The following is a 14,358-nucleotide window of genomic DNA, read 5'->3' as shown; positions in this document are numbered from 1 at the left end:
TGATTCCTCCACATTTCCAAGTGTGTGGAAATCCTATAAAATGACACTGGTGCTAAAGATGTTTCAGGGAAAGGCAGGAGACTGAGTTGGATTTAAGGCCCCTTGAGTTTTCAGGGAAATCTGTGCTCTCACACCACATTTGTTTTATCTCAAGTAGACGTACACAAAGTTTGGCCTGCTTTTCCTGTGAAGGGACAGGTAGTATATATTTTAGTCTTTGCAGGCAGCTGATCTCTTCTTTGGCATTACTCAACACTGCCTTTGCAACACAAGAGCTGAAAATACAACTTTATTTACATAAACAGACAGAGGGCCAGATTTGGGCCAAAGGTAGTAGTTTGCAGAGACCTGTTCTAGATGGTTTCGTCAATGGATTTCAGTCTTACAGCATCCCACTCTGACCATGTCACTCTGTTGCACTGCTACTGCAATTCCCTGGCTACTTCAGGCTCCATTCACCCACTGCTTACCTATGAATGAGCATTTGCTGGACCCACCTGCTTAAGAAACAGAGGAGACCAGAGATGGTCTCAAAGAGCCCCCAAATGGCCAGTATGACTGGTATTATTTGACCAAGTCAACTGTTTTTCTCCCTTTGCCTCACACTCTGCTAGAAAACATAGGTTATTCAAATGGTCTCTAAGCAATTACTTTTCTAGCAGAAGCTTTGAGACAAGGAAAGGTTACATGTAAGCTTAGAAGTTATTGGCTTTTCCCCCAAACTTTGTGACTTAGGAGGGTATCTGGTTGGGTTGCCTGACCTGCTTGACATAGGTGCTGTATAGTGAACTAAACTCCAAATTCTGATATTTCTTCCTAATCTGGCAAAAAAAAAAAAAAAAAAAACAACCAAAAAACACCAAAAAACCCCACTGAGGGTACTTCCACAGACTGGCTAAACACACAGAGAATTCACCCAAAGAGCACCAGGCAAGCAGGTTGCTATGGTGATATATAGACAAAATGACTACCTGATCAGTCACAAGTGATTCACTTTCAACTAGTTATTATGGCAACTATGGATACAGCGTCAGGGCCACATTGATCTAAACCTGAGGATTTCGAAGGAGGGGCTGAAAGAAATCTCAGTCAGGCATGCTTCATTAGTGATGACTTCTTTCTGCCCCTGCAACTCTGTGCCCTCCCTCTCCCTGCTCAACCACCCAGACCTCCCACCTTGCCCATGACCAAAGGTGCTTACAGCTTTTTAGTCACCCCCTTTACACCTGTTGCAATTTAGAGTACAGCTATTTAAGGTAGTCTAATCCTTGCTGAAATTGAAAGAATCAAATAAAAATATAGAAGTCCCACCCTTAATAGTTAACAGGATTGGTATACTCAGTGACAAACTGGGGAACTGTGGAATGGGAAAGGAGGGGCTAAGAGTGGTTATTCACACAAACTTTTGCCAAACACACATGGTTGGGTCAGATGGAAAATCTCTTCCTAACACCCAAGTCCTCAGAACAAATGGTTCTCCTTTAATCTTGGAACACCAGGACTTAATCCATTCAATTGTTTCCCACTGAATATACCAGGCAGGTCTGCCTGTCTCCTGATCTGCATTTAATCAGATATCCCCTAGAAAAAGTGAAAGTCCTTTACTTTCTTCCCTTCCTTATAATTAATTAGAAAAATAATTATCAGAATCTCATTCATGGTTCAGGTTCTTGCACTGGACTGGACACAGATATGGATGGTTAAAGGGGAAAAAAAAGTGGTGATTATATTAGGAAGCCTATTATTATGATTATTATTGAAAATCTCAAGATTCATGATTAGTTACTATTTACCTGACACTCATCCTATTAAGGGAATTTTAATAAAAGCTATAAACTAAGATGAAATTGTATCAACTTTGACAACTACAGTCATTAAAAGGAAATGCTTCAGAGTCGGCCCACTTGGATTTTCTAAAGTAAGAGTTCTGTACCAGTAAGAAATTTAATTTTATTGCTGGGACTTCAATAGTTTACTCTGAAAAAAAAAAATCCTTTGACAGTAATGCCCCCTCCAAAGAACTGTTGTAGGGATAGTAGATAAAGTATTAAGAAAAGAATAGCCACTAAACAAATATCACACATTTTCAGTGGGCAAGTCTGCTTTTCTGGCCTTTGCACATAACCAGGTACAAATGGGAGGAATGGGTCCCAAGAGAGTTGGTAATTTCAGGTATGTCAGTGACAAGACAGCATTAGCTACTCAGTCCCTAAGTGTATCCATTCTTAGCACTTAGAGCTATGGGAAGACAAGCCTGATTGGGAAGCCAGGGATTCATGTGCAATAATAGTCATTCTGTGTGGGCCTTTAGAACTCTAAATAGAGTTCTTTACTGAAGCTTTTATCTGGGCCCCAAACGTAGGCAAGGTAAAAACAAACAAACACCATCCATTTTGGAAAAAAAAAACCAAAAGCGCACACACACACACACACACACACACACACAACATTAATGATAATTACAAAATCACTGATCTTAACTCAATTTCTAACAACTAAAATTGCTAGGTTAAGGGATAAGTTCCCATTTCTAAATTGGAAGCTGATGGAGGGGTCTTAAGGAGGCCAAATAAAGAATTTTTTGTCCTAGGAAAAACCCTTTTACCTCTAAGCGTCTCTGAATCCGTATTTCCTTTTTCAGAGGTAGTTGAGAAATGAGCCCAGAAGATGTTATTGCTTTTCTTTCCTGTCTCTCCTTTTTCCCAATCCCTACCTCCCAATTTTGTGGGTAACTACAAATCTTTGTACATATGTGATACATAATCATTATTCCGCTTTTAAAATAAGCATTTAAAGAGACTGTACTTTTTTCATAAAGGTAGATGTGATTTCTCTCTCTGTCTCTCTCTCTGTCTTTCTGTCTGTGGGGGACATTTTCTGTTGAGACAATTAATTTCTTAGCCTTTTTTTTTTCTGTAAATGAAGGAAAATTTCCATGCTCCAAGCCTGACAAAAATACCTGTTTTGGGTACAGTCTCCTGAAATGTGGCACCATATGTGCATCAGTAAACATTATGTGTAGAGTAAATTAAACTGAGCCTTATAATTAGGCAGTAAGGAAATTACCGTAGACCTGAAAGAGTAAATCAGCAGTATTAAAATGCTCTCCATTTTCTCTGAAGCACTTGAGAGTGCCATAAAAAGCCCATGTCACTGTGATAAATATTGAGAAGAAATGCATTTGGAGCAAGACAACCTAAAAGACACCACAATTCAAACAGGTCTTCAAATCTGGAGTCCAAGGTGTCATCTCATAAAATTTAAAAGTCAGCCCTTTTGCCACTAATGTAGGGGAAAAAAAGAAAACCAACTGACATTGAGACTTTTGGGGAGAATTTTCTCATATAGCAGGTGCAGTAAAGACTTTAATAGATAGAAACTCGGGTGCAGAGCCAAGACTAAGGAAAGACTCACCCATCATAAACAAAATAGCAGCACTGTAAATAAAGACAGGATCAGTACTGCTGGTTTTTTCCAGCTTCTGTTACTGATCCTACCTTTATTTACAACGTTTATAATTTGCTCGTCGTGGATTTTCTGGCTTTAATTTCTATTTCCTAAAATACTGTGTAAGAATATTATTTATCTTGGTTACTGAGATTTTTGGAGTTCCCTAAAATTTTCTACCTAAGGTACTGCCTCATTTGCCTCACCTTTGTCTTGACCCCGTGCACAGCACAGTGAGCAATCAGATCAGCCAGTTCTAATCTTGGTCCATGGGGAAAGAGGGATCAAGCATGGATTCTCCTTCCCTCTAAACAGATATTGTATCCGTGGGGAGGTCTAGCAGAGGCTCTAGCAGAGGACTGGAGAGAAGTTGGAGGGTTTCACAGTCCTCAGACACACCCCCAACAGACTTCAATGAGGTCTGAGTATCCCCACTCTCAGAAACAAAGGTGGAGGAAATCAAACCTGCTAGAACATCACAGGTTGTCTGGAAAGCTTACTACACAGTGTGTAACGTGCCACCATATGTACATGAAATTAGAATCTTCCAAGATGGAGCTATATATTTGCATTTCAGAAGGTTCTTGAGCTGGCTTTTCTAAAGCCAGCCCAGTGACAGGAAACTTGTGGGTTGAAGCATAGAAGTTCTCTCTTAAACTGGAAATACCCATTATTACCACAGTGTAAGTGGACTTTTAAACAAATCTAGTTCTTAAAACAATGGAACCAGAGACATGAGAGTGTAGAATGGAGGGAAGTTGATGACTGAGATGTTTGTTGGGTGCCATGGGTACATACAGGGGATTCTTCCTTCTTTCAACCCTGTGCAGTGTAAGCTGACTTTATTTTGGCCCTTAGGATATGTCCTGAAGAGTCAAAAAAAAATAATAACACTTGGAAATAGGCGAAGTCACATAAACAACTTAAATCTACTATAAAAAGTATCATAATAAGAGTATTTTAAAATGCTCCAGGAGCCTACTGGATAAACTCTGTTTATAGGAATTAGATAAGGTTGTGATGATAAGGTGACATTTAAGCTAAGCCTTGTAGGAAAAATTGTGAATTTTCCTGGAAGAAAAAAAAAAAAGAGGGAGAGGGAGCATTCAGAAAAAAAAAATGTGAATTTTCTTGGGGGGGGGGGGTGGCGGGGAAAGAAGAGGAAGATAGGGCATTCCAGGCAGAAGCCAGTGTAAAAGCATGAGGATGTGTGAATCTGACTTAAATTGCTGAAGCCAGAGTGAGCTGAAGCCAGGGAGGCTGGGGTAGGGGAGAGTGGTTGTGAGTCTCAGTGGATATGACCATCATTTTCATAAAAATGAATTAAGCAGTGCCAATGGGAGTGGATAGGAAGGAATGGACTGGACATTATGTAGGAGTTGGAATCCACTGGACTGAAGGACTGATGAGGATTTAAGGAATGATAATGGGAGGAGCTGTACAGGGCTGTAATCCTCTTGGAAAGTTGATCACAGTGGGAAGCACACAATTGTGTAGGGTTGGGTTGGGGTGAGGATTTGGCTTTCAGGTATCCTGGAAACTTCATTCAGCCAAGAAGGACAAAGACTGGTCAAGGGCATATAAATTAAATAGATGGTCATTATAAGCACAACCTCTTCACAATTTTCTACCCACGCAAAGAGGACTGATGAATTCCCCCAGCCATCATTAGTGACATTTGTGGGAGCCAGGAAGGCACGATGTGATGAGATCCTGGGGCAAACGGGCTGCTACCAGGGCTAGTGGTGACAGCAGGAAAGGCAGAGGCTGTAGGAAGATGACTCACTTTCTAAATTTCCTATGTATCCAGCCTCCTTGGGAAATGGGGAGATAAAGAAATATCAGCTGTCCTGATGGAAATTTCCCCTGGGAAAACTGATACCAGAAGCCATTTCAGGTAATAAAAAATTACCTCAGCAGGGAGGGGTCAAATGGAACAGATATGTTTGACCACAAACTGGCTACAATGTTAGAATTAGATAGATTCAAGTTCAGTTCAGTTAGAATCAAGGTGATTAGCTGCTATCATCAGCTCTAGAAACCCTTCAATTTCAGGCCACAGTGGCAAACTCTTGTGCAACACACTTTAAAATTATCTTCCTTTCAGTGACAGTTTTGGATAAGAAACCCCAGCCTAAACATATTCTCCAACAATGAATATGGGCCAACTTCATTTAATTGAGATGAGTGTTCTGAAATGAATGTTCTGGTAAGCTAAAATGACATTCTGACCAAAAAACAAACAAACAAACAAAAAAACAAACAAAACAACAACAACAACAACAACAAAAACCCCTCGCTGTTTAAATCATCATTATTGAAAATCATCCATATTTTCCTGCTGAGGAATTCCATCCTAAACAATATGATAGAATTTTATTATACTCCTATAGTAGATTGTCCAGTGTCAGGATCAAGATTCTTTTTTTGTTTTGTTTTGTTTTGTTTTTCTGAAAGAGAGAGAGCAGGGGAGGGGCAGAGAGAAGGAGACAGAGAATCTGGAGCAGGCTCCACACTATTAGCACACAGCCCCACACGAACCGTGAGATCATGACCTGAGCTGAAATCAAGAGTAGATGCTCAACTGACTGAGCTGCCCTGGAGCCCCTCGGTTCAAGACGTTTAATGCCATTCTCGTTGCTTAGAAGAGAAGATGTCAGAGACTGGACCAAATGCAGATATTATCTTGAATGTGTTTTGGGACTCAATCATTGCTATTTATCCTTCCCTTTCCCACTTTTCCTTGACGTCCAGGGCCTAGAGAAATTAGCAGAAGGGAACAAATCAGTAGCTGAGTTTCCACTTAATTGAGCATTTCCCTATTTAAACATAGGTTATAGATCCCTCCGCTCAGTTAGTGTGTTTTGTGATTATTCAATGTTGATCAAGCTACTGGATTCTTTCTATGATCTAGACTTGCTAGTGAGGGAGAGGTCAAGCTTGGTTGGGTGTCCACATAAGGCTGTGTTAATGTGTGAATAATCAACTATATTCTGGCTTAGAGGAATAAATTAAATTGCTTTATGACTTGAACATTGTCTTCATGAAGGAAGAGCTTTCCCAGAGTAATATTTTAAGAAATGTTTCCAACTGATGAAATAATGTACTTTAAACTTTTCCTAATGAGTATTTTCCAGGAGATAAATAAGTATGTGGTGCTCTGACATTCAGGGCTATCATATAAGGATTTTCCCATGATAGAGGTAGCTTGAATATATAACCCATCTTCAAGAAGTATGTCCAAAGGATGGCCTTTGATAGTGCTCTTGAGCCCTCTCCCACCTCTGTCCTCCTCCTTGCCATTTTGATTCTGATCTTTGGTGCTTCTGATGCAATTTGTGTTCAGCTGTCTCTGAGTTGTTTATGTTCCATATTCAAATCCCAATCGCTATATGATCATTTCCTGGTCTCCATATTTCTACAGCAGCAAGGCAATCTCACCTTGGGAACAAATTCTAGGGATTATTAGCTCTGACATAGCTCTGAAAGTGTGAAGAACACAAACTTCACCATTTGGAGGAAATCAATATTTTATTTTATTTTGTTATTTTATTTATTTATTTTTTATTTTTATTGTAGCCATATAGATAGCCTCCTGTCCTTATGAGGAAGAGCAGATTTAAGTCTTCAGATAAATGATTTTAAAATGTTTTCTTACAACGACTAAAAATAATTGGCCCCATCATGAGCAGATGTGAGAAAAAGAATTGAATGCTTTAAAATTCCTTTTTTCTGTAGATGTTTTGCAAAATCTATAATTCACACTTTGAGAAGCCAGCTACCTAAACATAATAGCACTTTTTTCAAAAGAGGACCCAATGAATCATAACAGCTGGAAACCCGAGCGACAATATCATGACACAACTAAGAACCATATTCTTGACATTCACCACAGATTGTTTTGTTCTGTCTGCAGTATGTACATGTAACCCATCCCAAACCCTGAAGCAGTAAAGGTGCTGTTGGAAACCATAAAGCACCTTTACATATTTATGTGAACCTTCTTTCCCCACTGCGACCCCCACAATAGATTAGAATATGGGCAACCCAACTGCATATGCTGGTTCTATGGAGGGGCAGGAGGGGGATGGGTTATCAGCAAAGACCCTCCAGCCAGACTGCCTGCTAAAACCTCTATGTATCCAGACTCCACGTGGCCATGGGTGTACTACTTCACTTCATGTCCTCATTTGTAAAATGGGCATGATGAGGTTTCTTCTAGTTCATAGAGCTGGTATGAGGGTTAAATGTGGTCCATTTATGGAGAGAACTTAGAACAGTGCCTGGCACATTGTGTGAACTGAATACATGTTGGCTCTAAATTTTTATTTTGTAGGCAGTGAATGTAGAAGCAGTTGCTGATCATTGCCCACCTTTACTCATATTTCTTGTTTAAGTTCTCTCTGGAGACTGGGTCTTGACAGATACACCTTTAAACATACCACCAGTGACATTTTCTGCTTGTTTTTAAATCCTCTATTACATAATCTATTCTATTAAGTCTTCATCCCAATGTAAAAGCATTCTATACCTGATGTTTGTTGTTAGTTGAAAGTGTTTTGATTCTAACAGCAAAACTGATGCTTTTGTCAAATTGGCACCTCCTGAATCTCATTGCAGGAATTACTGTGATGGCTATTAAGGGTGAAGAGATAAGAATTAGGCCCTTGATTAGTTTTGGGAATGAGAGAGTTGCTAAGTTTAGCAACACCCTGACTTGTTATGATTATTATTTATTAGCTTCTCATCGGGAAGCATTTGGGTCCTGATTTGCTTATCAACTTGGAAAAAAAAAAAAAGACTAATAACAGGACCAAAATAATAACCAGGATAGACCATCTTCCCTATAAGCTTGTAGAAAACTGAGAGACCATGCCTAGAATAGTTCACTGGTGGCACATAGAAGGAGGACTTCAAGGAGCAGCTGGCAGACACAGACTGAGTCCTCTCTAAGGAATGGGGAGACCATGTGGGCTACTAGGTACCCAAGCAGAGAGTCAGCCAAAACTTTTTGTTTTTATAATGGTCTGATTCCAGAATCACAGCAGTGACAATAGCTCAGACATGGGCATACTGTGCCTGAAGCTCTAAAATTAAAACATAATGCTTGAAGCTGGCAGTTATATTCCCCTAAATCCATTTTTAATTCCAAACAAAATACCCTTAAGAGGATTCTGCTCTAGCACTGCCCACTCTCATGGGTTTCATTGGCAAGATGGTTTTAGGCCAATCAATTTTAAATAACACCTTTGGGTTCCTGCAACCTTTTTCATAATTTATGACTCCACATTTCTTTGGGATATACTGCCTAAAGGAAGGGGATCCACTTACTTGAAAATCCTACTTAAGCAGAAATCCTTTTTACTCAATTACTCTTGATTTTTTTCAAGTATCTACAAGTCTAAGTCTACTTTTTTTTTTTTTAAATTATGGAAGTTCAAAATAATGATCATGATCGACTTTATTTCTTTGTAACTTGGTGACCAGAACTTTGTAAGACTCCAGGGTCACCAATCTTAGACCTATGAGGAAGAGACAGTAAACTGAAAGGGTGGAAACTTAATGAAAGTCACTCGAAATGTTTTTCTTTGCTTTCAACTTGTTTTTCCCATTGTGATTTGATTGCCCTAATTATTATATAAAGGATTTCATGTGTACAAGGAAGTGGGCATGGATAATTGAGGGTTCCCATTTAAAATCTCTTCTAACAAGACTTGTCAGTAATGGAAATAACAGAGAGTGTTTCAGCCACAGGAGACATGCATTTGAACCACTAGCATTCACCAGTCACACTACCTAGCTGCTATCAGGCACTCAGATAAAACCTTGTTAATCCAATTAATTAGATATCCAAATCTAAGATAAAGGTCTACCTGAGACATGCTAATCAGAGTAGTTGCACGTTCCATTTGCATAAGTGCTAGGTGGCTTCTGCTTTTGTACCACTACAGGTGTACATGGAGAAACAGAAGAGATGGAAAGAAAGTCAAAAATATCCCAACATATGGATAGGGATAGAACTGACAGATGGGAACCACCTTAGATCTAGAAAGGCAAATTGGGAAAGGGAAAGATGTTTGAACCAAATTCAGGGGTTTGGTGTGAAACTATGCCATAACTTTTGGATCTTAATATCCTGAAACAATTTTCTTTACCCTTATTCATCTCAATCTTTGGAAAGGTGAACAGAAAAACAATTCTTTTGCACACAGAATGATTTCAAAGGATGACATACTCCTTCTACTGCCATCCTAAAAGCAGCTCTCCAAGAAACTTGTCACCAAAACATTTCAAGTTCTCCCATAAATTCCACCTTCAAATTTCACTACTACCCTCAGTTAAAACCAGTAAATCCTTTTCTGAGAATATTAGCACCAGGGTAAAAATTGCTTTACCCACTCCTTCCTAATAAGACAAAAAAAGTTTCTGATAGGTCCATGAGCTCAGAGAGCTGAGGGTGCTCGCTCCTGAATGTAAAAGAATGGTCTCTACTAAAACCAAGAGATTGAGGAGGTGAGAAGACTCAGTTCATATATTTTGCCTGATTGACAATCAAAGGCAGGCCCTAGACGAGATATGCTCCTAATGCTTCAAAATCTGTTACTATCCAGCATTAGGACATCTGGCATAGGAAATAAATGCATATTTCCTCTGGACTCATTCAATCTAATGCAGCTTATAGATAGCTTACAGATCTATTCTGACTCCCTACTTTTATATATAAGAAAAGACAACCAAGAGATGGCAAATCCATACTCACACAGCTAGTTTAGTGGCAGAGCTAGAAGTAAAACTATGGGCTCTGGACACCTGATTCAGTGTTTTCCATTAACTCCAGTCCCAATTCCTACTACCCATATCATTTCATATCATATGGGGGATTTGTATGGAGAAATGGTCTAAGAGGGCAAAGAGACAAATCTGGCCAATATCCATTTGGTATAAGACAATGTTTTATTCTCTCTCATTTTAAGGTAAAATAAGGAAATGCTTCCCCACAAGGACTTGTTAGTTGGGCAAACTAGAGTCTTCATATTCGAGAACTAATTGTGATTTTTCTGGAGAACATTAGCTCAAGCATGTTTATCCCTACAGGTGATAACCTGAAGAGAGCGAAGAAGCTCCCCAATAGTAATTAGAAGGGGTTTCTTTCTCCCATTCAAACCACTTCCAACATGTTCCTTGGTCATTTTTGCTTAGGCACCTGGCTAATGTTTTCTGTACTTGACATATAATAGCAGGGACTGCTAGATGCAGCCAGGCCGGTCTAGCTGTTCCAGATGCAGAAAGTAAGAGTGTTGTTGCCTCAGGGAACTGGTTGGTTCTAGCTGAGGGACACAGTCAACACTAAATGAATGAGATGGATAGATGCAAAAGCTACCAGCAGGACACAGGATGCCTCTCAGGCAGAAATCAAATAGGGATTTCATTGGAACTTGATGGATGGTTTAAGTCTTCTAGAGAAAGAACACTACCAAAGAAAGTGGGGCTCACCATGGAAACAAAATAAGGGTTACAAGACCATAGGGTTACTAGTGTTGCTATAGCACTTACAAGATGAAATGGGGCCCTGACCAGAGATCTTTTTCACACCCAAAAATAGACCCATCGGACTAATGATACCATTAGCCATTCAAATCATCCAACTAGCTTTCCTTGCTTTGGTTCCCTGCTTCTGAACCATCTGATAAGCAAACATTCCCCTAGTGATTTGTGTCACCAAATGGAATACACAGGGTCAGAGATCTTAATTAGCCCATCAGATTAAGAGTTGTGTTTTTCATTAACCATTAGCATTCCGCTTTGGAGTTGTGATATCTAAGAACCAGCAGAAATGAGAACCTGGCTCTTTGCGTATCTGGATCTGGAAAACTGAAAAACAGATGTAGAAGATAGTGAATTCATCAAGTCTCTACCTGGGAAGACTGTTTCTGGGCAGTGAGCATGCTGTCTCTTCAGAGGGTGTTTTCACCACACCTCCTGAGGCTGTCACATCTGTCCGCTCAGCAGACACTACCTTGTTCATGAAATGCTTTTGTGTACGTGTAGATGCTATAAAGAATAGCAACCTGAATGCCAGCAGAAAGCGCCCTGAAAAAGGACATTCTTGGAAACCACCACAAAGTACTATGCATTTAAAATAAGAACAAAAACAGTACCTGTCTCCTTAGGTCTCTTGTTTTCTTGGTCATCTTGTCAATTGCAATGTTTAGAGGATCTCCTTTTTCTTTTCTTCCGGTCTATTAACAGAAGAGAAATAATCTCTGATTTAGAAAATTCAATGTTAGAGACATGGAAAATGTTTTTTTAAAAAATTCGGAAACACACAGAAACACACTTGACAGGTAGAATACAAACAAACAAACAAACAAACAAAAAGACAGAGATTCTTTTCAACACACAGCTAACATGATTTGTCTCTAAAATTGGTTTTCTCCAAAACAAAAATTTGAATTGTTGAAAAACAATATATTCTGAGGATGGTTTACACATGTCCATATTCAACTTCATGCAAGCATGTTTTCCTCCCTCTCCAGACATTTATGAATTAAGTAAACACAGCAAGGATGTTTGTTTTTGCCTTCAAATACATTTTTTTTTTTTGCTTCTCTCTCACGTAAGCACACTTCTGAATAGGAAATGAATGAGATGATGAAAACTAAATTCAGAAAGCAATTTAAAATAAATTACCAGAATTCAGAGTTTCTGACGTACCAACAAATATACCAATATATACCAATATACCAATATTTTCTAGACCACATTGTAACTTTCGTATCAAAGTCAAAGAGACGTTCTACTAGAAAATAATAGTGTTTGTAATCTCTGTTCTGTCATGCACTGGTATGTTAAATATGGTAATAAGGAACCCACAGTTTGAAATCATAAGGAAAACATCTCTTATGACTCCAAGAGGCAGAGGTAAAAGCAAAACAAACAAATAAAAAATCCAAAACCTCTTCTTTTTCACTTGGAAGTTTGGAAGTTTCAGTAATAGTTTCTTTTTTTAATTTTCCTTTGTTTTATCTCTCTTTTTTTTTTTATGGCTGTAGTAAAACAATTAAACCAAAGAGAATTACCATTATCTTTTTAAAACCACAGCAGCAACAAAATTCCCATGAATGAAAAGCTCTACATAACTTTAAGGATGGCATTATGTACCCTTTAAGAGAAAATTGTTTTCAAAAGCTTTGTCAAGTCTATTACATTATCTAATCTTTAGTCAAATACCCTGAAAATTAATTAATTATTAATTTATTTACTTTTAAAGTTTATTTATTTTGAGAGTGAGGGTTTTGAATGGGGGTAAGGCAGACAGAGAGAGAGAGAGAGAGAGAGAGAGAGAGAAAAGAGAGAGAGAGAGAGAGAGAGAGAGAGAGAGAGAGAGAGAGAGAATGAATCCAAAACAAGTTCTGCACCTGTCAGTGCAGAGCCCAATATGGGGTTCAAACTCACAAATTGTGAGATCATGCCCTGAGCCGAAGTTGGACGCTCAACCGACTGAACCACCCATGCGCCCCCTGCAAATTTATCTATTTATGGTCTTACTGGCGAGTCCGTTCTTGTTCCGTATTCAAGTCTCTGCAGAATCATATAGGTCTCTGTAGTAACTGGTAATACGATGTAATGATAACAAGATAGTGTTTTGAGGATCCAGAGAAATTACCATTCTAGAGATTCCTAGATATACTCTTCCAGCGACAAAATCCTGGATGCATAAAGCTGAAACATACACATCAGATCTACTTGAAAGGAGAATTAAAGCAGCCATTTTTTTCTGCAACTTGCTTAATTTTTTTTCTGAACAAATGTCTGATGTCTAAATCGATATGGCTTTTATTAAAAAGCCATCACCAGGACACATGTGTATCTATTTTTAATCATCTAAAATCTTACAAATCCCCATCTCTTTTCCATTCCCTAAACTCATTATCTGACCCTTGCGTATGTATACACTGAAGTTTATAAGTAGAAAGCGCTTAAAATAAAGTGGTAACATTTTACAATGTTGAAATATTAGCATACAAATAGCTCCAAGGAAAGGAAAAGTATTTGGAGAAGAACACTGTGCTGCTTTATCTGTGGAGGGACGCCGGTTACACAGCAAGTGGGACTTTGGTGCCCTGTCTCCATATCCAGCTGAGCCACAGGTGTAGCACCCAGAGCTGCTTATTTTCTCTTTGGCTTTTTGCTTTTTTCTTTTTTCGCCATTAAAATACAGGGCAGTTTTGAGACAGTCCAGACCATGACCATTCTGAAAACCACAGATTTCCTATGCCCTTTCCACTTATAAGAGTAATGAAAACTCACTTTGAGAAACTAACAGTTATGAGTTTGGTCTAAAATGTGGCTATGAGAGAAGGAGACTGGATCACTGAAACTTTCAATGTGAAAAGACAAAACGATCAAAAGAGTGTGGAGATAAAGACTGATTACTGAAAATAATACTAAGTGTCAGACACTGGTATCATTTTATCCCGCCAGTGGCATTCCATTATTATCACTTTACAAAAGAAAAAATAAAACCAGAGCAGATGTGGGATTAGGGAGAGGGCAATAAGGCACTCCCCTCAGGTTAGGGGGCACCATAGAACTCAGTAATCAAGATATATAATATTTTAACTCAATATTTTCAAAAAATCAAATTAATGCCAAAAAATCCATGTTGAACAAATATCAAAATTTTGAATAAAAGCAGGATCCAACAGGACCAGGTTTAGGTTAAGGTGAGTGAGGTAAGCCATGTAGGTCAGATATCATTTCTTTTTTTTTTTTTTTTTTTTTTTTTTAACATGTTATTTATTTTTGAGACAGGGAGAGACAGAGCATGAACGGGGGAGGGTCAGAGAGAGAGGGAGACACAGACTGAAACAGGCTCCAGGCTCTGAGCTGTCAGCACAGAGCCCGATG

General features: G+C 38.8%; 1 protein-coding gene across 10 annotated transcripts in view; it reads right to left on the bottom strand.

Moving 5' to 3' along the window:
* Positions 1–14,358, bottom strand: part of CTNNA2 (catenin alpha 2) — a 1,097,491-nt gene that overhangs the window by 257,681 nt on the left and 825,452 nt on the right. For all 10 annotated transcript variants that reach the window (XR_006215835.1, XM_042981836.1, XM_042981834.1 and 7 more), the window contains one exon: positions 11,607–11,687. Coding sequence is in view for 9 of the 10 variants with exons in the window: in XM_042981836.1 (XP_042837770.1) it covers positions 11,607–11,687 (81 nt within the window). In the remaining variant the exon portion in view is untranslated. The remainder of the gene's footprint in view (positions 1–11,606; positions 11,688–14,358) is intronic.

This window comes from Panthera tigris, chromosome A3 (assembly GCF_018350195.1).
Source record: "Panthera tigris isolate Pti1 chromosome A3, P.tigris_Pti1_mat1.1, whole genome shotgun sequence".
NCBI classification, from domain to species: domain Eukaryota; kingdom Metazoa; phylum Chordata; class Mammalia; order Carnivora; family Felidae; genus Panthera; species Panthera tigris.
Note: the sequence above shows the minus strand (reverse complement) of the source record. Positions and strands in the feature narration are given on the sequence as shown.